At 37.3% G+C, this 24,976-nt stretch overlaps 1 protein-coding gene across 1 annotated transcript in view; it reads right to left on the minus strand.

Annotated features, from left to right (window-relative positions):
• The window catches only part of CDKAL1 (CDK5 regulatory subunit associated protein 1 like 1), a 284,435-nt gene that overhangs the window by 81,842 nt on the left and 177,617 nt on the right, over positions 1 to 24,976 (minus strand). Inside the window, exons 9-10 of the mRNA XM_060774897.2 lie at positions 17,918 to 18,084; positions 9,205 to 9,350 (exon numbers count right to left, since the gene is read on the minus strand). Coding sequence (XP_060630880.1) covers positions 9,205 to 9,350; positions 17,918 to 18,084 — 313 coding nt within the window. The remainder of the gene's footprint in view (positions 1 to 9,204; positions 9,351 to 17,917; positions 18,085 to 24,976) is intronic.

The raw sequence follows: 24,976 nt of genomic DNA on the forward strand, positions 1-24,976 counted from the left end.
TTTTTCCTTCCATTTTCCCCAGCATCATTGTCTTCTCTAAGCGTTCCTTTCTTCTCACGATATGGCCAAAGTACTTCATCTTGGCCTCTAATATCGTTCCCTCCAATGAGAAGTCAGGCTTTATTTCCTGGAGTATGGATTGGTTGGATCTTCTCACAATCCAAGGCACTCTCAGAACTTTCCTCCAACACCACAGTTCAAAAGCATCTATCTTCCTTCGTTCAGCCTTCCCTTTCCATAAAATGGTTACAAACAATTAAAACAGTAGCATAATAAACAATCATTATACATCAATGAAACATCTCATTACTATCCGATCTGTATTTTGCTGATGTCCTTGCATTTGTTTGAGCCTCAATTATCATTTATGCTCATTTTTGACCTCACGTATAAGTCAAAGACAGCATTTGCTACTACTCCACTGACAGAAATTAATAGTTCCCTTTTTAATATAAGAGTTAAGGTACAGTATTCACATTGACCCATGGATAAGTCAACCTAGGTTTTTTGGATTGATTTTTTGACTAACTTTTTAGACTTATATATATATTTCCAGTGCTGTAAATAAAACAAATCACAGGGCAACTGTTTTTCAGCCTAATCTATCTTATAGGGTTATTATGAGAAGAAAGTAGAAGGTAGGAAAATCATATATGTGAGGATAGATGCAATATAAATGTAAACAAAGAACTATGCTTTTGACAAAATGACTGATCACTAGTGTAAAAAACTCCAATGCACGCAACTAACATTTTAAAATACAGTAAACTTCATAGCATCAGAAGAAAAATTGTCATTAAATTTTGTTCTGGGCACAGTCTACTCTGGTTGATGTGGCATTTTACTTTCAAGGGTAAGAAATAACACTACAGATTAACATTCTGACAATGAATATTAAGAGTTGCATTTCTGACCCTTTTTAATGTAAAGTTCAAGGAACGGTTTAGAATAATAATAATGGTAACTCAGAGTTTTACATTTTTTTACCAAGTAAATCTGTCAAGGTACTGTTCCCACATGGATTTTCTAAACAGTGGGCTGATTTTTTTAAAAAAAACAATGCCATATGAATTTTTAATGTAAATAGCTGACAACTGAATTTACAACCTCAATAGAGTGCCAGCCAATCATCATGATCAACAACAAAAATCATAGGCAAAAAATTCACTAGCAAAGTTATCTTTCAGTCCTATAGTTTGGGAATTTTTAAAAAATCCTCAAAGTAAAAAAGTAAGATAAATTATTTTTCAGTTTGAGACATGCCTGCAGTCTAACTTTCTCTCCCCTTAAGTAACACCAGAAGTGCATTCCACAGATGATCTTAAGGTCCAGATAGGTAAACATGGGAGATTCAGATCACCTGACACCAAGTTTCTTAGGCTTCAATTAAAACACACAACTTGACATCATAAATTAGATAAATAAACATTTTTTATAAGCAAATTATTCTCCAATGCCCAAACTGAAATAAACAGAAGCAGGATGATCCTCCTAGATCACTTCTCAATCTGTGGGTCCTATGGCTGGCATTTCTGGGAGTTGTAGGCCAAAACACCTGTTGACCCACAGGTTGAGAACCACTGTCCTAGATAAATCCTAGACTTCCAGCACTAGATAGAACCTCTCTACTTTTCCCCCAGAAGCCAGCTGCCTGCTTCTGTGGCCAGTTAATCATAGAGATACAGAAATCAGGATAAAACTGGTGTTCCTTATTCTGAGAGGTCCTGGTAAGATTCTAATAATTGCCAACTTCATTGAAATTCACATTTAAGGCATCATTCACATTCCAATTCATTCTGTCCCCAACTATGCCTAATTATCACTGCCTGATCTTCCCACTCATCCAGTACAATCAGGTCAGAATCAGGAAATATAAGTGGGAAATGTCTAATACTACTTATTTGTTTCCAATCAGATCTCTTCTTATCCCATTCTCTTTCATATGGCTATTGCATGGTATGTACTTGTTCCATTGGGAATGATCATCTGCCATGATTGAGCTGCTCTTATTGAAGACCTCAATAACTTTCTAGGAAATGCAAATCTCCTAAACACAGTACTGTAATGAGTTAAAAGAAAATACTTTTTAAAAATCATAATTTCAGAGTAAAGGGGTTTTCTGTGCAGAAAAAACACCATTTCTGATAACAAAATGATTAATTGGCATTATGACAATTGCAAAGGTCTGAAGGACCTGAGGGAATTTCAGAGGAAGCTATTAAGTATATGGAAGGAGGAAATCTAAAATAAATATATTTTTGACCAAGAGTGCATACAGAAACTAAGAAAAGTACCCACTCTCCACGGTGTTAGAACAGGTCCCCTGTAGGCTAGGCAATAAACAAATGGTATGAATGGAATGAAGAAGCTGGTGTCTGGAAGTTTGACAACTAATACTTAAAGTCACAGCCCAGTGTTTCTGAATGCAAGGTGAAGAAAGAGGGAAGATTGTAAACTGAAGTTAACTGAGTTAATTTTTTTTCTGGTTGTTACTCAACCAGCTGACCCAAGGAGTCAGTCAATTCTCTATGCAACCCAATACTGTGAAATCAGAAATGGATAACTGTAGTTGACTCAGGAGTTGGCATGGGCAAACTTCAGCCCTCTAGGTGTTTTGTTGCTGTTGCTACTGTTGTTCTGTATTTTCAAATCATTACTAAATACAAAGTGCTGGTCGTTACGTAAAAAAGCCCTAAACAATTCTCGTCCAGGCTATTTGTCTACCCACATCTCCTATAGACCATTTCGTGCACTGCAGTCAGAGGAGGGGACCCTGCTCTTGGTCCCACCCCCGTCACAAGGGAACAAGAGAAGGGGGCCTCCTCTGTTATTGCTCCCCATCTCTGGAACTCCCTTCCAAAAGAAATGAAAACTGCCTCTACTCTCCTCTTCTTCAAAAAGCTCTTTAAAAAACACTTCTGCACACTGGCATATGGGAAGTAGGAGGACTAGGGCAATTTAGATCAATACCATTGGTGGCTGACTTACTTGTGCCCTGTGGTCATTATGGTATTTATTTATTTATTTACCATATTTATATACCACCTTTCCCAGCCTGGAGGCGACTCAAGGCGGCTTACAGTTGGCACAATTCGATGCCCCCAACAATATAAAATACAATTAAAAACATTAGCATATAAAATATAAAGCCTTACAAACCAATAAAAACACATCCTCAGCGTCTCCTTAGTAAAATCATTTTCCAGTTGCATCGTCCAGTCGTTCTGGAGATCTATCTTTGCTTGTTACACTGCATTTGCAAATGCTTGCTCGAAAAGCCAGGTTTTGACTTTTTTGCGAAATGTTGTGAGGGAGGGGGCTGATTTACATTTTAAAGAACAACTATTAACAGCCAATGCTCACCTATTTTAATTGTTATTACTATGATAGATGTTTTAATGTTGATTATATTTTAATGTATTGTGTTTTTATGATAATTTGTATCCTAGTTCTTATTTTGATCTTTGATTATTTTATGTGACTAGCTCATTGTTGTCATTATTTCTGTTTGCTGCATTGCTTTAATGTATTTTCACTTGCTTGGGCATTGAATGTCTGCCTTTTTGTGTGTAAACCGCCCTGAGTTCCCTTGGGAGATAGGGCGGTCTATAAATAAAGTTTTATTCGTTTTATTATTATTTATTATTGGGCTTCAACTCCCAGAAATCCCAGCCAGCTTACCGGCTGTTAAGAATAGTGAGAGTTGATGCCCAAAAAACCTGGAGGGCCGAAGTTTGCCCGTGCCTGCCTTAGAGCCAATTTCTGATTATCACCACTGACCAAATGATTAAGAAAAACCTTCTCTTTTAAAAAGCAGCAGTGATTCTTGTCTGGATAGGAGTAACATCAAGAGAAATTGCTCCGCACTAATGCAAGGCATTTCAATTGGAAGTTTCTTTAAATGCTAGCATAGGTATTTCAGGGAACATTGAATAATTCTTGTTGAGCTTGCATTTGATGGCTTCCAGCATAGAGTCAGAGAGAAATTTAAATAAATATGAGGTTCTGAAAATTTCATCAACCATTTAAAATGATAATTCTATTGCTGTAAGTGCACGAGCTACCGGAAGAGCCGTATTTTAAAAATCCATTAAGAATCCTTCATTTGAAAGGGATTGCGATCTGTTGGGTCAGTGATCTGTAAACGAAGAAGGATCAGCAAAAGTGCTCTAATTAATTTGAAGGTGTTTGTCAAAAATTGCTTCTGTTAATGCTACTTGCATGATGATGGTGAATGTTAGTGGGGTGCCAGAGATGATGCAGCTAGTGCGAATAAATGCAATGAATCTGAATGACTGCATATACCAAATTGTAGATTCACAAAACATGACAAATGCTCTGCATTTCAGAATCCCAATCTGATTTACTGTGTTTTAAACTTACAGCACTAATGCATCATATATTATTCTACCCTTAGTCACTAAAACCAGGACAGCTTCCAATTTAATGTTCTTAATAATGATAAAAATATATAGTCAGAATAATTAAAGGACTGAAATTCTTCTATCTAATCTAATGGGAAGTGCAATGCCTATTTAAACACACATATTTTGATTATCTTACAGATAGGTTAGCTCTGGGGAAGGGAAGAACCATGTTTATTACTGTCGTAAGTATGAATAAATATGTCAAGAAGAGATATATAATATATATAACAATACCACTCCCCCACCCACCCACACATACATGCACACTCAACACCAACAATCAGTGGGGTTTTTTTGTATCTTAAAGACTGATTTTATGATAGTATTATAGGTTATGTCTTAATCAACATTTCCACTGGCAGCACAGCAATCTTTCCCTCATCTATGCTTCCCTTTAATATTACACACAAATTGTCTGTATTCCCCCCTCCACCCCAGTCCTTAATATATGATTGGGGGTTCAGTGGGAACCACTCTTGGTACTGTGGACTGCACTGTTTTGCCAAGCCCCTTATCCATGTATTTGGTATCCATGTTTTCACTTACCCATGCTCCAAAACACACACACACACAATGTTTTTTGGCCTCTCTAGATCCTCTGATGCAGTTCTATGGTATACTTCCGGCCCATGTCTAGCCAAAATATAAGGTTTGCTATTATCTCTAGGTTTTGGTATCCACCAGAGGTCTTAAAATGTATCTCCTGCAGATATTGGTGTCTTATTCTACTATGTTTGGATACCATTGTTTATCTTAAGGTGACCAACAGACTGTTTTACTGAAGGCAAATGTTGCTACCTCTGTTTAAACTGGTGCAAAGAGGTTCATCACACTTTGAAATCAGTTCTGGATGTAGCATCGTCAGTGAAAAAACACTGATATGTATTGCAGCCGCTGGCTCTCTCAGCTGAGCTTTGTAATGGATGAGCTTGGGATGGAAGGTTATACGTTTTTCATCTCAGTCCCTTGACTGTGGCATCCTTCCTTTACTAGAGTTGGGGAGATAGTGGTACAGAAGTATGAGAGCAGTTCAGTGATAAAACCGATAAAGTCTATAGTGTTTCTTGCTGCCTCTCCCATCTAGCTCTCTTTTCTTGTTTTGGAAAGATCCTCTGATGTCTAAACACTCAAGAAATATCTGTGTAACTATTAACTTCCACCTGATGCATATGTCTGCTGACCCTGCCGGAAAAGAAATAGGACAAGAAACTAAAGAAACTTTGATGTCTGAGCTAAATAACAAGATTACCTATTCATCTCCAACTACATAAAACCAACAGGGGTGATGGGGAAATGTGTTCAACCACACTGAAAGCAAGAGGACCAGCTTAAGGGCTCAGGTCAAGTTACTTCCCAGTACTTGCTATCAGAGACAACCATCTCACTTTTCTTAATTCTAAGGCTATTCCTAGTTAAAACTGCTGTAAGTAGTACTACATTCCCTGGACATTTACTGAGAGACCTTTGGGTATAAATCAAATCATTTCCAAAACAATGAGCCAAACAGAGACTACAGATTTAATTCCAAACCAGAGATTTTCATTCATAGGAATCCAGCCTATATGCTTTGCCCCATATAAACGTCATCTTCATCAAGTTTATATTTGCCAAGCTCTTTCAGACAATTGAATGATTTGATGTTGTACTTTCTGCCACGTTTAGACGCATTTCCTGGCATTTCATTTCTAGGAGTATCCATTTAAAAGTAGCACATAAACACAACAGAGCAGGGGTTCATAATGGGCACCCCCCTGAAGCATTTCTATATGTCTTGTGTTCACAAATATTTCATGTACACCATTTATTTGAGAAATACAAACTTGGAATTTCAATGTAGTCTGGCAGTTTCTGAGATGTTTCCCAGTGTAATATCCACATCCCAAAAGACATCCAACCTGAGCTAGACCCACACTTGTGTTTGCAGCCCTGTTGTTGAATTTGATAATTAAAACCATGTAGGGGAAGAAGGAAAATCTAGTGGGTCTACTGAAACAGACACACATATTCTATTAATACAACATATTATTGTAGAAACTGCAGGCGTCTGGGTGTAATGTTTTGCTTTTGCAATGTCTGTGATGAGATGTCTATAGGGGAATAACTGTATAGGAAGGTCATAGTTGGCTGGTTCTAGCAGATGAGACACTACAAATAAAGACCTCCTAAATACAGAAGTAAAAATAAATGAGCTTTGCAGATGTGAGCTGGTTCAAATATCCAAAACGTCTCTCTCTGTGCCCATTCTGTTTCCATATGCTGGAAATCACTTCTCGTGCTTTCTAGCAATATATTGGCTGCTGAGATTTACTATGTATGGAGATATTATTTTAAAATGATTTAAAATTTAAAACAATTTTTATGGAAGCTTAAGATAGTGAACTTTTATCAGTTAAAAAAACAAAAGCAAAAGGAGAATGACTTTAAACTGGACACAAGTATACAATAACTGGCTGTACAGTAGATATTAAGTAATTATACAAATATTTTATGCTGCAACTGCTTGATTGAATAAATTTCTATATAAATCAGTGGGCAAATGCACTTAGCAGCTTTACTAGGTTATTTAATAGTGAGGCGATATAGGCTGTATCTTTTATCTGAAATGTCTGACACCAAAAAAGTTTGGGATTTTGATTTTTGATTTTATTTTGAAATATTTATTTGCACATACATGCATACATACATACATACACAATGAGATTTTGTTGATGGGAGCACAGTTCCCATCAACACAAAATTTATTTATGATTTATATATAGGCAGTTCCCAAGTTACAAATAAGACAGGTTCTGTAGGTTTGTTCTTAAGTTGAATTTATCTGTGAGTCAGAATAGGTATATTTTTAAGTGTAACTCCAATCTATCTATTTATCTATCTCCTGTCTGTCTGTCTGTCTATCTGTTGATCTATCAACACACACACACACACACACACACACACACACACACACATACACACTTGCTTTCGATACCATGGGGAACAAATCCCCTGTGGTGTTTGTTTTGCTGTCTCTGCCCCTGTTCAGAAGAGTTCACCTAACTTTCTATCCCTATGACAACTGGTTTTTTGAAACATGTGGCTAATTGTGGAAACAAGGATTGGTGATAAAGCTTTAGCAAAGACCCCATTTCTCCATAAATCTTCCAGGAGTGAATTTCCCTTTCTATGGGGTAGATTTATCACTTCCTGTTGTCTCACCCCCGTTCTTAACTATGAGCCATTTGTAAGTTGGATGATTGTAATTCAGGGACTGCTTGCACACCTTATACACATAATCTGGAGATAATTTTGAACAATAGCCTTAAGAATTGTGTACACGAAACTAAGTTTGTATAGCTCAGAACATCAAAAACCAAAGGTGTCGCTGTCCCAGACTCCCATGTGGATGATTTGGAGGAATTTAGATTTCAGATTTCCAGATAAGGGGTGCTCAACCAGTACAAAACAGTAGTTGTCAACTGCCAAAGATCACTGAGTCTGCTTTAAGCCTCAGAGGTACGCAGTTCAAAACTAAGCAGTTCAAATTAAAAGATTGACAAAAAAAATCTACGTTACCAACTATAATGCAAAATTACAAGAACGATAAATGAAATTATTCCCTCTAACAGAGGGAATAATTTCATTTATTGTTCTTGTGATGATGCAGATATATAACAAAAAGAAAACAACAAGAAAAAATAAAATTGAAATATAACACGGAATAATCCATGTTGGCTGGAGAAAAGGAGAAGAACATGTCAAGGACACTAGCTGAGAACCAGGGGCTCTAACCAATCACTATATAAGATTTCTAGATGGTGTACCATCACAAGTTTCAATCAAAATGCAATCTGGTGGATTACTCTGAATCTTCGATTCTCAGACCATTCTTACCCAGAGGAACCATATTATTCCAAAATAATTTGGGAAAACATGCCCATGCAAATTCCTTGAGCATGACCCTCACCCATTTCAACAATATGGCTCCTTTACATTCCAGGATCTGCTTCTTGGAAACTGGTAAATATTTTGGATCCCTTCAAGAGATATTAAATCTTTGTGTGGAATTTAAAATCAACAGTGAAAATAGTACTGTTAAGTCGCTCAATGCATATAACAGCAACAAAAAAGATACATATAGGCTATTAAAATAAATCAGACATTCCACTTAGGGTCAATCAGTGCAAATTTGAGTGAATAGTCTGCCCACAGTTCTCAATACACAATTGAACTGTTCATTCCCTAAGCTAATGAATGTTGGTTCCTGCCAATAGATAAAGAAGTCTCTGTGCAAATTAGAGCCAACAGAACATACTTTAAAATTTATTTTAAATAGTCAAAATAATTCATACCGCTATGGAAAATGGACTTGAAGGATAGCCACAAATAGCCATAATTTGCTAAAGTAAAGTCCTGGACTGAGACACAAAAGCCAACCTATCCCATACACAAGGAAGAAAAGGCAACTTTACACAATACGATCCAGTTTTATGTTATTGCAGCCTGTACCTTTTTTTGCATGCAATGTCAACTATCCTGAAAAGATCCATTAAAGAAGATTTCAATGAAGTACATTCCAAACATTCTATTTATAGCTATTCAGGCATAAAAGTAATTTGAAACACATTAGGAACTCATTGAACAAACCACATCAAAGCAATTCTGAGGTACAAAGCTTGAAATGCAGAAAGATGATTCTCTGTCTACCTTAATTATGAAGTGGCAAGTAACTGCAGGTAAAATGAAAGATATTATAGGGGGAAAATGTTTTCAATATATAGTTAAACATTATACTCACTTTTCTTTAAGGAAATCTACCACCCTTCTGAAGTCTGACACACAATATTCTCTCTTCATGTCCATGAGTACACTATCAGAGGCAGATTGAACTGGTACATGAAGAAAAGCATAGACTCTTGGATGGTTGAGAATTTTTGCCATTTCCTAAGATATAAAAATATTTTATTACATCATGATAGTCGCACCATTGTCTCTATGCATCAATATATATTTATTTACAGGCGATGTACAGATTGGCAACAATTTGATAGCACACAAAAACTCATAAATGTCACACATATTAAAACTAACTATATTATACACACTATGTGAGACTATACTGGAATGCCCAATGCATTTTTATATAAAATAAAAGGAAATATGCTAGGTTTCAGTATTCTGGACTGACCTTTAATTGTACAGAACTACACAGTAATAACTTTATAACAAATAAAAAATGCTTATTTTACAAAACTGTCACTTGAAAGACTGTAAGCAATATCCCAAGTTTTAGTTGACTGCCATCATCATCATAATCATCATCATTATCGTTATTATTATTTCAAAAGTGGAGGGCTGACAGCTTCTTACAACAAATGTTCCACCTCATATGGACACAATTTTTCCAGCACCAAACACTTGGAAAATCGAATATATGCAATACACTGGAATTCCCTTGCAATTGGAAAACATCCTAGATTACTATTTATACTTGTTCATAAGGATTTTTTTTAAAGGCATAAAAATCAACCCAAAAATATGAGTTGATGAAAGATAAAATATTTAAATTGGGGTGAGGGGAAGGGATAGGAGTGGCAACTATTTGGTGCTATGACACAGAGAGTAGAGGAGGTGATTCTTCTTTGAAGTTCTCCTAAAATGGACTAAGCTATTGCCTTTCATCACTCAACTCAGAATAAATTAAGGTACAGTAATAACTATTATATTAAAAAGGAACTAGAGTGGTGAAAGGGAATGGCATCACTAGGATTGGTGTCATACCCATGGGCCACTGGTAAAAGGTCTTTTTAAATGCATGGGCAGGAAAATTGTGATGGTAATGGTCAGAGACTGGACCCGAAGTGATACTGGCACTTTCCCCTCTCTCTGAAATGACCCTTGTCTTATCTATGAGTGTTATCAAAATCTGTAATTTTGGCCCAGAATTCCGCCCATGACTTATATACAAGGACAATTTATACATAACTATTTATGGCAACCGAATCAATACTTTTCCCCAAAAATCATCCCCTTAGATAAATATTTATCAAGACATGTCAAATGTTTTAATATGACATTTCTAGATTCTCATTCCCTAATTTCAGGATCATATTGAAAATACAAGTCTCAATAATCTAATAACAACAACATAATCTTTCACATTTTGTTACTGCAGATTATTCAGATGATGCCACAAAGCCGAAAATGTGTCTGATCATCTGTCAAGGAACACAAAGGATTTCTACATTAAAGTCAAATGAAAGATTTGTAACAGCAGAAGTGGTGGCTGAGAGAACTTTAATTATCCATCAGAATATAAATACTTTAGATAGTGATATCTCATTTGGTTATTAATTAATGTACAAATATTAAAAGAAGACCTGGAGACAGTTAATTATGTACAGTATCCATATTCTCTATATTAATAGCCTTATCTTCATTCTTATGTCTTCAGCCAACAGAAGTGATGAAGACTGGTACTTCCTTCTTGAAAAAGGATAAAATTGTATTATTTGTAAAATTGTATTTTCCAATGGTGCTTAGATATGGAACTAGAAACTACTGAAGACTCAATTAATGCTGATCCCCCTGCTGCTACTAATCCATGAACAAAATTAGCTTCAGCTACACAGATTCGCTATAGGCAGATGGCATGTATAAATGACTGTCAGAAGACTTGACACTGAGCACAAAATTTAAGAGTGGAACAGTCTAAATTCAAATCCCTCAATGAACATTGTGAATTAAAGAAAACACTTGGTGTGGATATAAATTGTTGTAGACCATTTTGAGAATCAATTTCAGCAGAAAATGTAGGTAGAAAAATTGACCTTGATCGGAACGAAGAATTCCACTTATCCAATGAGCCCCCCTACCACAAATGGCTTACCATACAAGATGCTCCACTTTTATATGAGTGAATATCATGGAAGATTTCAAGAGGCTAGCAGCCCTAAACCCCTCCTTACAATTAAGCAACAATGCACACGTGTTGATGCCATGTGCCTGCAAGTCAACTCCAATTTAAGACTAATCTATCATAGGTGATTTTGGGGAGAGAGAGCAAGACTGAGTCAGAGAAGACCTGTCTTGCCTTTCTCTGAAACCTGAGATAGTATGACTTGCTCAAGTTTGATCCAAGGACTTCCATCCAACATACAATTACTACACCATGCTTGTTTTTGCATACCTATTAGCTGGTGTTATATAAATAGTTTCTATTCATTTGCTTGTGTGTTGAAATTAACAAAATGCTATGTTTACTATAAAGAATGGATGCAAACAGTAACCCCAGTCCATAAATAAACCTTACAGGAAGAAGGGATGTAGTAGAGAAGGAGAGAGAAGAGATGGGAGGGGAAGGAAAGGGAGGGAAAGGAGAAAGAAAGAAAAGTGAAAACACTGATGCCTGCAAACTAGAAAAGAAACAACTCCGAAGAGCTGTTGTAAGAGAAATCTTGAAAGCCACATTAGGGAAGGGGGGAGGTTTTGTTACTGATGTCTCTCCCTTTTTTTCTTTTTTTTCTTTTTCTTTCTTTTTTCTTCTCTTTTCTTCCTCTATTTCCGTTCTTTCTTTTTGTTTCGTTTCTTCCCTTCCCTATCATTCTCTACCACTCCCACCTCTTTTATGTTTTTTTTTCCTTTCTCTTTTTAATCTTCTATTAAACACTCGTGATTTTATCTTTGTATACTTGAAAATTTAATAAAAACTATTTAAAATAAATAAATAAACCTTACAGTCATGTATAACTGTAAAGAACACAATGGAGGTGCATCTCTGGGAATGACCCTAAGGGTGTGGAAAATTAGGAAGGTATAATAGAATATGAGCAGAATGGATCAAATGAGTGGAGAATATAGAGATTAGTCATGACCTGGGTGGAATGATAGCACTAAAGTGGCAATATTAGATCCTGGCAATATTAGATCAGCTCCCTCACTCCTGTTCTTCAGAAGGATGGTGAAGACCTGGCTGTGGGACCAAGCCTTTGAGGTAGTGCAATAAGGCAATAATAGAATGGTGTCCTGAGATGGTTTTAAACAGTTGATTTTAAAGTTGATATAACTGATTTTAATGTTAGCGTATATTTACAGTTTATGGCCCGGCATTAAATGTTTGCCATATATACGTTGTGCTCCATCCTGAGTCCCCTGCGGGGTGAGAAGGGCGGAATATAAATGTTTTAAATGAATTAATTAACAATCTTAAGAAACAGATGACCATGAACAGCAATGAGACACTGTATTCCACCATGTCTAGATATTATCTCTTCTCAGCACCTTCTTTGGTCACTACAAACATAAATGCACATCTTATTTCTATCAGAGATCTAGTTCATCGACTAGGTTGTGGAGATAGGAGGGTTTGAAGTCCTGGATCTATATGACATCAAGAGCTTGTGTGGTGCAGAAAGCAGAAGAGAAATTTGAATCCTAAGCTGTATAAGAGAGCAGAAAGCAGCACTTAGTTAAGCATGGGCTAAAGGGTGGAAATCTTCATATGGAAATCTTCATAAACATGGGCTAAAGGGTGGATTCATTTGAAAAAACTGAGACATTGTGTATCCCCGAACACAACGTAAAACATGATGTGATCTCTTCCAAGTAAGCCTTAGGATTGAGCAATTCAATTAAGTATTCAGATTAGAAATCAATGTGTCATAAATTAGAAATCAGTGTGCCATAACAAAGACTTTGTGGGACTGGGGCTTATGAGGTCTAGGTTGAAACTGCACTAATTGTGAAATCCTTCAGGTGATGTGGGCTAATTGTTCTCCATAAACCTAAAATAGTGAAGAGAAGGGACATCACACTGGCAACGAAGATCCGCATAGGTAAAGCAATGGTATTCCCCATAGTCACCTACGGATGTGAAAGTTCTGAGAGTGCCTTGGACTGCGAGAAGATCCAACCAGTCCATACTTCAGGAAATAAAGCCCGACTGCTCATTGGAGGGAAGAATAGTAGAGGCAAAGATGAAGTACTTTGGCCACATCATGAGAAGAAAGGAAAGTTAGAGAAGACAATGATGCTGGGGAAAATAGAAGGAAAAAGGAAGAGGGGCCAACCAAGGGCAAGATGGATGGATGGCATCCTAGAAGTGACTGGATTGACCTTGAAGAAGCTGGGGGTGGTGACGGCCAACAGGGAGCTCTGGCGTGGGCTGGTCCATGAGGTCATGAAGAGTCGGAAACGATGAACAAATGAACAACAACAACAAACCTAAGCTATTATAAGAATGAAATGGGGAGAAATCCATGTGTCATCATGGATTTTGATATCAGAGGAGCAAAGATAACTATCAAAGCAATCAGCTAATAAATGAAATACTACACATTAAATAATAATTAATTAATTAATTAATGAAATACTACACCTTAAATACACATTAAATACACATTAAATAATAAATACACATTAAATACACATTAAATAATAAATAAATAATTAATTAATGAAATACTACACCTTGTCTCTCTCCTGAGGAATCTGTACAAGGACCAAGTAGCAACAGTCAGAACTGACCACGGAACAATAGACTGGTTCAAGATTGGGAAAGGCGTACGGCAAGGCTGCATCCTCTCACCCAACCTTTTTAACTTGTATGCAGAACACATCATGCGATGTGCGGGGCTGGATGAATGCAAAGCTGGGGTGAAAATTGCTGGAAGAAACATTAACAACCTCAGATATGCAGATGACACCACTCTGATGGCCGAAAGCGAGGAGGAGCTGAGGAGCCTTCTAATCAAGGTGAAAGAAGAAAGCGCAAAAGCCGGGTTGCAGCTAAACGTCAAAAAAACCAAGATTATGGCAACAAGAATGATTGACAACTGGAAAATAGAGGGAGAAACCGTGGAAGCCGTGACAGACTTTGTATTTCTAGGTGCAAAGATTACTGCAGATGCAGATTGTGGCCAGGAAATCAGAAGACGCTTACTTCTTGGGAGGAGAGCGATGTCCAATCTCGATAAAATAGTAAAGAGTAGAGACATCAGACTGGCAACAAAGATCCGCCTAGTCAAAGCCATGGTATTCCCTGTAGTAACCTACGGATGTGAGAGCTGGACCTTAGGGAAGGCTGAGCGAAGGAAGATCGATGTTTTTGAGCTGTGGTGCTGGAGGAAAGTTCTGAGAGTGCCTTGGACTGCGAGAAGATCCAACCAGTCCATCCTCCAGGAAATAAAGCCCGACCGCTCACTGGAGGGAAAGATACTAGAGACAAAGTTGAAGTACTTTGGCCACATCATGAGGAGACAGGAAAGCCTAGAGAAGACAATTATGCTGGGGAAAGTGGAAGGCAAAAGGAAGAGGGGCCGACCAAGGGCAAGATGGATGGATGGCATCCTTGAAGTGACTGGACTGACCTTGAAGGAGCTGGGGGTGGTAACGGCCGACAGGGAGCTCTGGCGTGGGCTGGTCCATGAGGTCACGAAGAGTCGGAGACGACTGAACGAATGAACAACAACACACATTCTTCAGCCACTATTCTACTTTGGATAGCAGGTAAAACAATATGGTATAAAGATATAATGTTTTTGATATGAGGGGGCGGTTAAAATGAAATCCTCATCTCTCATGCACAGAGATTCCTAAGGTTTATATTGTTTGGCATCTCTGAGCCCACCGTTTCAGGACTTTGCTTGATGGAGAGGTCAAAAGTGAGAGAAGACTTCCTTTGCTAAACACCAGCATGGAATGAAAGAGAAGGTTAAATGTTAGCTGACAGCACAGAAAGAAAATAGCAATGACATGCATTTAACACACTCTGCAAAGATGGCAAGTCTGTTAACATCAGGAAATATGTTTATACCGCTTGCTAAATACATTACACCTCTTCCACACAACTTCCCAGCACAGAATATTAAAATACTTAGAGTGTGAGAGAACAAAGAAAGAGAGGAGAGGAGATTAACTGTAGTACTAGAATACATTTCTAGCTGCCATGTCAGGGCATGTCTGGGGAAGCCATCTGTAGAGTATCAGCTTAAATGAGACTACTGAACACAAATGCTGAGTTGACATGAAGAATCAAAGAGAAAGAGCAAAGAAATTCTATTGTAACTTGCAGCACCCTTGGCATTCATGCCCATTCAAAGGAAAACACACACCCCACACAGGATCTTCTCAGTGGCTGATATATCACTGAAACATTCTGAATTAATAATGAAGGTAAAACTCACAGATGGCATATGGCAGAGTTTGAACTAGATTCATTTTGACAGGTGACACGGAAGACTATGCATCTCATGATGTGAAATTAAGCATTTAAAAAGGAATTGCTCAGTGTGAATGGCCTTTTTAAAATCAAAATGTACATATACGCCACCACCTTTAAATAAGGTGCTATATGGCCTAAAAATGATGAAAATATTTTAAAGCTTGATATGAAGTAACTCCTGAAGCAGCAGCAGCAGTATAACGGGCAGTATTCAGAGACAACTCTGTTTTAAGGTACATTAATTTTCTTATATAATATGACCCCCAAATTCATGGGAGACATATTCCTGAGATTGGCATGGAAACAGAAATCTGTGTGTAACAGCTAACTCTTTTGAGAAGAATGACTTCGAATGACAGTTATCACAGAGCCGCATTGGGGGACCTAGAAAATTCCTGGAGAGGTATTCTCTCTAGGAATCGCTAGGTCCTACAGGGTGACTTTATGGTAATTTCTGATGAAACCATACCATAGAATTGTTGGGAGGACCTAGAAGGTTTCTAAACAGGACATATTTTGTTGGATGCAGTGTAACTGTGGGTACTGGTCTCACAGTTTCACTGTTGGTAGTACTGTGCTTTAAGGAAATCTAGGCTTTTTTTGATGGTTACACAACTCTTAAAATCCAAGTCTATCGAGATATATTAGGTTCAGTTTCAAAGTATGATTTTCATTTATTTAATCATTTAATCTAATGAAACTTGGAACAACATTATATGGACAGTGTAGATCCATATAACGCAGTTCGATGCAGCTTTTGAAGCAGCATATAACATTAAAAACCAAAAATGAAAACCTATACAATATTATAACACATATATTAAATAATTAATTAAACAATCAACTGAAGTTATTAATTGATCAAGTAAAGCACTAGTTCCCATGATTAATGGCTAACTCAATTCAGGAAGATTTGAAGAAAAGATGGGTTTCTGACAGTCATCTAAAGCACAGTGGAGTCACAACCTCCAATACCAAATGTACAACACAGTCCTCCACATTTTAAAATTCTGACAGCAGTGGTCCAGGCAGCCCAAAGCTAGAACACATGTTAATGACATATTATCTTATTTCATAAAAAATTAAAAGGCTAATTCCAGTTGATACCATCAACTAGAATAAAACTACTGAATAAATGGAACCTAGAAGTGTCAACTTATCTAGTTCACATTGTTTTACTGATATCTTTAATTACAACAGAGAGACACTACTAAAAGTCAGTATTCAGATTCAGTATCCCAAGTAGTCTCTTTAATTCCTGACAATGCAGAGTGTGACTGAACAGACATCTCAAAGATAACAACAAGAAAAAATTTAGTAGGAACCTTTACTCTGTGCCAGATGCCATGGAAACTATTTAAGGCTTAGATGACCAAGAAATGGTATTAAAGAGCTCAGAAGAATGAATAAGCATGTCCTCTAAAAGATAAGCAAGAAATGAAAACTAAACTAAAATTTTGTAAACTAAAATCCAAGTGCATTTCTCTGTTTAAAAGAAAAGAAAAAGTATTCCGGACAACTTTCAAAGGGGGAAAGAGAGAGTGATTTAGGATCTACTGAGGCTTGACTTCTCATTCCCTAATCTAAAATGCCACTGGTTCAATAACCAATTTTGATGAATTTACAAAGCAACAGAAACTATACCAGCATGCCTTCCATTCATATAAATAAAGGAAGCTGACAATGACACATGTAATAGATAGTCACCCCTCCAGTGTGCAGAGGGTAGGGACATAGCCCAGGTCCACAAAAGTGGACTAAACAGGTTTTTTTTTTTGGGTGTGTGTGTGGGGGGGGAGTGGATTTTGCTATTGTGGTCCTTGGGGATGGGGGTACCCCCATGGTCTTGAGAGAAGAGGAGCAGCAGCAACACTTTATTTATTATGTGGATTGTGATTACGTTAGGGGTCTAGACAACACAGACATATTTTTGTATATCAGATGAAGAAAAATGTATTTTATTTCATTTATGCTTTGTAGTTCATATTACCTTGCTAATTTAATCATCAATGACTATTCTGATAAAGAACCACATTCAAGATTTGCAGTTTCAATTCTTTTTTCCCCATTTCATTTTTGTATATTTTTTGTTAATGTTTTCTTTCGCTTTTTTTCAGACAGAAGGCCTAACTGCTGATTCCACCCACCTTCAGACATTAAGAAGTAAATTTACGAGCAAAATATTTCTAGTTTTGATGACAGATAACACTTATAATTAGAAGTCTTTAACTCAAAGAGGATGTAACAAGGGCAAGTTTAGTCACCACTATGATTGTCTTTTTGAACGTACTTCGAGGTGCTCTAAAATATATGGAGGGTTTGTCATGCCAAGTCTCAACATTGCTCCCTCAGGGATTACGTCGACCAGTTTCCAGAGGAGAGTCGGGAGGTCTGTCCCAATGTCTCGTCCATAAGCTCCAGTGTCTTCGCTGGTGAGCCATATTTCGCATACCCCTTCTGTCAGAAAGAGAGAGAGAGAGAAAGAGAAAGAGAAGTAATTGATAAATCTGCTTTTGAGCTTGCTATTTTATCACACAGCTGCTCATTCTCTCCTTTTTAAAAAAAAAAAATCACTATTTCATCAGCCTAAGTATTATGCATCGAGGCTGGGTATCCAATTGCAAAGAAAGAGAGCCATATCCCTTGGGTAGCAGAGGGTTACTGAGTGCATTTTATGAGCACCAGAGTGCTACAACAATGCTGTAAATTATTGCTTTGGCGTGATTAACATTCACAGCCAGTGACTAATGTGAGACGCTTCTTAATGCAACTCAGACACGAATAAAACTTCATTCCCTTTTCTAAGAGTATCTTGCTTATTAGGCAGCATGAGCAATGCAAGTGAAGCAAGTACTATGTAGTACTGGGCAAACTGTTAACAATCTGCTGACTAACTGTCTAGTTAATAGCCTTGTAAAAGGCCAAGTACTTATGGTCCCCAAAAGCCAAGTGCTGACTATATGACTGTACTGATTATCATTTATAGTAAAGCAACTGTTACACACTGAAGTATTTACATCTCATTTACAAGGATATATTACAATCTGCTAATTGTAAAAAGACAGTGAATGTAGGATGAAGAAACAGTTACTGGAGGAAAAATGCTTTTTTGTTCAGCTATTAGTCAAATATACTGCAGTAGCAGGAAGCAGTAATATTTTATTTGCCTTTTTAAAGAATACGGTTTTCAAGCATACATGTCAATAACATCCTGTCTTCCAAGAAACTATCATTACTGTCACAATCATGACAATTTGTCAGTAATGAAGTTTGTGTCCTTTTCAACCCTGCTGTATTCTATTAACCTTTTACAGTAGTCGTCCCTCTACTTTCATGGGGGTTAGGGGAGTAGGGCACCAGCAAAAATGTAAATGCCACAAATATAACTACTATTACTACTACTACTACTACTACTATTGAAGAGGATTTAAGAGAAACAACTGGAAAAGCTGACACAATATGAGGATTTAAAGATCGAACTGCAAAGACTCTGGCACAAGCCAGTCATGGTGGTCCCAGTGGTGATCAGCACACTGGGTGCAGTGCGTAAAGACCTTGGCCTGCACTTAAACACAATCAGCACTGACAAAAGTACCATCTGCCAGCTGCAGAAGGCCACCTTACTGGGATCTATGCACATTATTTGCCGATACATCATACAGTCCTAGACACTTGGGAAGTATCCGACAAGTGATTCAATACAACAGCCAGCAGAGTGATCTTCTCTGCTGTGGACTCATCTTGTTGTGTTTTAAATAAAAACAACAACAACAACAACAACAACTTTATTTTTGCACCCTGCCTCCATCTCCCCAAAGGGACTTGGGGCGGCTTACATGGGGACGAGCCCAAATTCTCTGGGTCCTTCAAATTGCATTTAATACACATTAAAATGTATATATATGGGATGGGGTGACTGGTCCTGGTCCTCCTGCACTTTCTTGCTCAGGAGAGGGGAGAAGGGAGGGAAGAAGAAGAGTGGAAAGAGGGAGGACAGGGGATGTGTGGGTTTCCAGGGCGGAAGAAGGGAATACTTCCACCATAAGAGTATCATTCACCATCCCTTCCTATTGCCATTGCCATTATTCCATCTTCTGGCCTTCTCTCTCGCCTTCTCTCTTCCCCTTGAATTGTTCCTTCTGTTCACCCTGGAGCACCACAAACTATTTGAATTCCTCCATTTCATCATCTTAACATCTACTTGCCTGTTCAAGTGAGTGAGTGAAATTAAATTAGATGCCTAGTTCCTGAGATTTGAAGGATGGGAAGAACAACCGATTATCAAAGCTAAACTGATATTAAATTGAATTTGAATATCTGAATAAAGGTTTTTGTTTTTTTTTGTTTTTGTTTTTACAAAATCCACCTAGAAGAATGAAGAAGCTACACAAATGACAAAAAACCAGATTTCAACCAATTTGACACAATTTTGTCAAACTCTATGTCAAATAAAAATCTGTATTTCTATTGTATACTATATCATAATGTATGTGCATATGTCAACTTATGGAGACTCCATGAATTTCATAGCGGTATCCTAGGAATACACTCCTTCTTGTCATGAAAAACATGAGACATCAGGACACAATTCCTGTTTGTTTGTTTGTTTGTTTATTTGTTTTTTTTCCCAATAGCTGGGTGGTGGTCTCCCATCCAGCTACTAACTAGGACAGCTCTAGCTTAGTTTCCAAGATCGGATGGATCTGGGCCCTTGAGAGTATTTAGGCCCCTTTGTGTTAAACATAATCAGAAAGTAGGTATGAAGGAAAGATGAAAATTACATGCTGTAACTATATAAGATCTGAAATGACAAACCATAGCAGAAGTTGGAATTAGGTTTGGAATTTAATTTGATAATATTTAATATTAGTAATTGTAAAAATAACCATTGCTATAAACACTAAAAACTGTCACTGTTAACTGTTTAAACTATACTTAATTAATTCAGTATTTAAAATACTAGATTTTGTAACAGATCAGACAACTGACACAAATGACATGGAGATTGTCCACATTGACAGTAGAAACATACTGGCATCATCAAGGATGAACGTAATTGCTGGATGTTTTAGCTCATAATTATATCCTTATCAAACTCTTCAAAGTGTGTGATCCATCAGAGAGGTAGGTGAGTATGATCAGAAAGGGAAAGGAAGAGAGAAAGAAGCGGAGAGAGATGGAAATGGGTGAGATGAGATAATTTTTTCATGTAAAGGTGCAAATGCCTAGTTCTGTGTGAAGAAAACAATGATTACAAAAGCTGTGAATGGAATTTACTTCTGAGTAAATATAAGAGCAGAGATTTAGTGGAATGAATTTTCTGGCTCTAAATTAATACTACTATCTTAACCAAACGTGATACCACATGTAATCCACTAAAGCAGGGGTAGATAGCGAGTGGAATGGAAGCAGGGGAGGGCAGGACAAAGAAAGGAGGAAAAGGAAGATGTGTATGTGAACAATAACTAAAGGATTGTACTATGTGAGCAACAATAACTAAAGGATTACAAAAGGGGTTAACTGAAGATCTTATAAAAATATTGTACAATGTAATAATATATAACAGATACCAGAATAAAAACAATAGATAGTCATTGTACACTCTGACTTGCACGTCACTAGGTGCTGGTAAAAGGAGCACCAGCCTTTCAAGCTTAATGAGGCTGACATTCTGTAAGGGCCATTTCTGCTTAAGGGCCAACTATTCCATTCCCGCAAAAGATTCCTTTTCCCTTCCTATTTTCTTCAACACTTTTCTGATTCTTGTTCTTTAACTTCTTCCCAGGGAGCTCCAAAATTGCTCTGCTTTTTCTCTAGTCCCAACTAAAGTCATCCATGATATGGTAAACAGATCAAGTGGCCTAACAACAAAGAAGTATATTGCATTTTCCCCAATCCTAATCTTTCTTCTCCTTCAGTTTTCCTCAATGCCACAAGTGAAAAGTCATATATACTGCTAGAACCTTTGAATCAATAACATGCATAGGAAGTGTCACCTTTCAGTGCCATTCTGGAGACCCAGAGTGATGTATTAGGACTCAATCTTTTAGCTCTCTCACACTTTACCATGAATTGTTGAATAATTAAATACAGAACTATTCTTTTCCAGCTCATGAAATTGTTGATTTTTTCCCTCTGTTGTGTCTCTCTTAGGGTTTAAAAGTGAGCAATTCAATATGGCATACATGTGAGAAAGTAAAATCAGAGGGGATATGCTGTGACTTTTTTTCTTAATTTATATTCATGGTAGGGTTATTTACCTTTATTTAGCAGCATGACCCCCACATTTGCAGAACCAATACATGGTGTTTCATGTATTGATAATTTTACCATTTGTACAAGATATGCTCTGTTTTCAGTTCCTCCATTGCTCATCCCATTGAAAATAAAGGGGTTTACTTTTATCCACCATGTTACATATCTATGAGAGGTTCAGGAACATATCCCCCACGAATATGGGGATCATACTGTACTTATTTATTAATAAAAATGTAAAAGTATTTCCAGGAGATCTATCTTCTTTGTATTATCCATATGTACAGTAAGACTATGCCAAATGTAAAACAGAGGTGAAAGCTTTCTTCCTCATTGAACTTTTGTCCGTCTTCTCATCTGGCTCCCTGTGGACATAAAAATTATTTCCAACACGATATCATTGTTTTTTCAAGGATTGTTAAGGGGATTTCCAGTATCTTGCAACATTGATTTCTACAGGTAAGAGCAGACTCAACAGAAAGTCTGCAGATACAAGTTTCTCAAAGTTTAGATGCAATCATTTGATGTTTCAGCTGTCTTTGCATACTTTCCTTATTACTTTTCAAAACTATTATATCACATGACATTTCTTAAAAACAACAACATCTCACTTACATTGCTTCTATCAGAGCAGGCAGTGGAATTTGTACAAAGATATAAATTGAAGGGACATTCAATTCAAGCTGTGTAATTTATTTGAACTGCATTTTTTATGTTGCACAAACCAACCCTTGGAGATGATCTTCTTTATCCAGTCACCTATACCTACCTTCTCAGCCACAGTCATGCAATATAATTTCTGCAGTTACTAAAGGCAAGTACTACCCACTATGCTAGAGGTAATTATGTACAATATTTAGCTGAGCGGATCAGGCCCATACTCTTAGAATACAATTTTTTTAAAAAAATCTGAAACCATTATTCTTTTGAAAATATTCACAGCATGATAATTTTATGACAATGGACATACACTTATAGTGTTCTTACAGAGATGGTGGTCTTTGAACACAGGATTTTTATCCCATTTCTTTTTGTCACCTAATCCTTGAATACTAATTAATATACGAACTGTAGACTACCAAAGGACTAAATAAGTTTAAACAGAAAACATTTATTGTCAAACTCTACAGCTTATCTGTGAAACTACAACTGCCATGGTATAAGAATATAAAAAGCATTTTCTTTGACCTCTCTCTTCGTGCTTTGTCTACTACACTGAGATTCACTACATGATGTCACAGTGGGAGAAACCTAATTCTGACCTTCTTGGTCACCCTCTTATCCTTATCAATAATTGCCCAAACTCTTTGCCATTCCTTTTCCAGCAGAGAATTCTTTTGGCAGCTTGCCATGCTCTCCAGAACACAGAAATGTCTCCCCTACTGTACCGCAGACCTTCTAAAGAAGACCATCTGCCAAGGATAAGTCCAATTTTAAACCCTTTATCAAAAAACTCCTTGCAGTCCCAAGGATAATTAATCTAAAGTTGCCATTCCTGCTCATGCCCTCAGAATTCATCATTAACACAACATAAGCTTGGAAAAAAAAATAAGTCAGAGATGGAGAGGAAGGCTTATGAAATCAAGCCCAACATAGAAAAGCTCATTGTTAAAGTTAATCTTGCTGTGTCTAAAGTTTTTGGTTTCAATTATCAGCACTTTCCTAAGCTAAAACGTAATCACTAGAGTAAATCCTATCTTATACTTTGGCAAAAAGTTGCACACTTGGAGTTTCAAACTTGGAGTTTCCCCAAACCCAAAAACATTCTGACTTAAAAACAAGAGATGCAAAGCAGGCACATGGAACAAAGAAGAATAAGGCTGGGAAAGCAATTTCATATGCTACTATTTTTTCTTCATTCCAACACTTATTGTTTCTCCCTCTCTGCCCAAATATACTTCTTTAAATACTACAGAGCCAAAACCACAAGGTACAAAAGTGTATGTGTGTGAAAGAATACCACATCATCACTTTTTAACACCTGAGTGGCTGCATTAAGTTTAGCAAAGATAATATAAAGTGAAAAAATAAAATGAGATTTATGTCAATTTTTTTTAATTACCTTTTTTCCAACGACACAAAGGTCCATTAATAAGACCACCACCTCCTCATAGGAGGAAACAACAGACATGTTTCCACACATACAATTCCATATTCTTTCACCACGTGCCAACTGTCATGCCCTAGGGTAGTCCCCTTGTTGCTGTTGCAACTGGTAGAGGAGAGGGTGGGGGAGACAATGCAGATCATAGAGGAGCATCTGATCTCAGTGTGGCTGGAGGATGGGGCGAGATCAGGTTGTGCTCTCAAATAGAGGAAGCCCACCTTTTCCCTTTCCCAGGAGTTCTTCACAGTCTAAATCAGGGGTCCTCAAACTAAGGCCCGAGGGCCGAATACGGTCTTCCAAGGTCATTTACCCGGCCGTTACTCAGGGTCAACCTAAGTCTGAAAGCACACAAAAGCAGCAACAACAACAAGGCTATCTCATCAGCCAAAAGCAGTCCCACACTTCCCATTGAAACACTAATAAGTTTATATTTGTTAAAATTGTTCTTCATTTTAATTATTGTATTGTTTTAAGTGTTTTTTTGCACTACAAATAAGACATGTGCAGTGCGCATAGGAATTCAATCAAATTATAATCCGGCCCTCCAGCAGTTTGAGGAACGGTGACCTGGCCCTCTGGTCTAAATCAATTCGCCCCATTTCTTCTTTCCACTGGTAAGAAGGAGGAGGAGCAGCCCTGCCTAGAACTTCACAGCTACAAATGGTGGGGAGTTTATAGATGAAGAGCAAAGGCAAGAGAATAATCTCCCATGCCCTGTCCCAAAAGGGACGGATACACAAATAAATGGATATAAGTCACAAATAAGATGCTAGTCGGAGTGTACTGCGCTTCTTGCATATGTTCTGTATTAATGGTAGCGTCATGTACAAATCCAATTTTGCTGTAATTCAATAACAAAGTTATCTATCTGCTTATGTTGGTTTATGAAACCTGTATTGCAATCACCGGCTATGGGAGCCATTGAACCAGCTGTTTTGCTTTGGCTTCAAAAAGAAACAATAGATCATGTGTTGACACTAAAGATGA

This window comes from Anolis sagrei, chromosome 4, assembly GCF_037176765.1.
Source record: "Anolis sagrei isolate rAnoSag1 chromosome 4, rAnoSag1.mat, whole genome shotgun sequence".
NCBI classification, from domain to species: Eukaryota; Metazoa; Chordata; class Lepidosauria; order Squamata; family Dactyloidae; genus Anolis; species Anolis sagrei.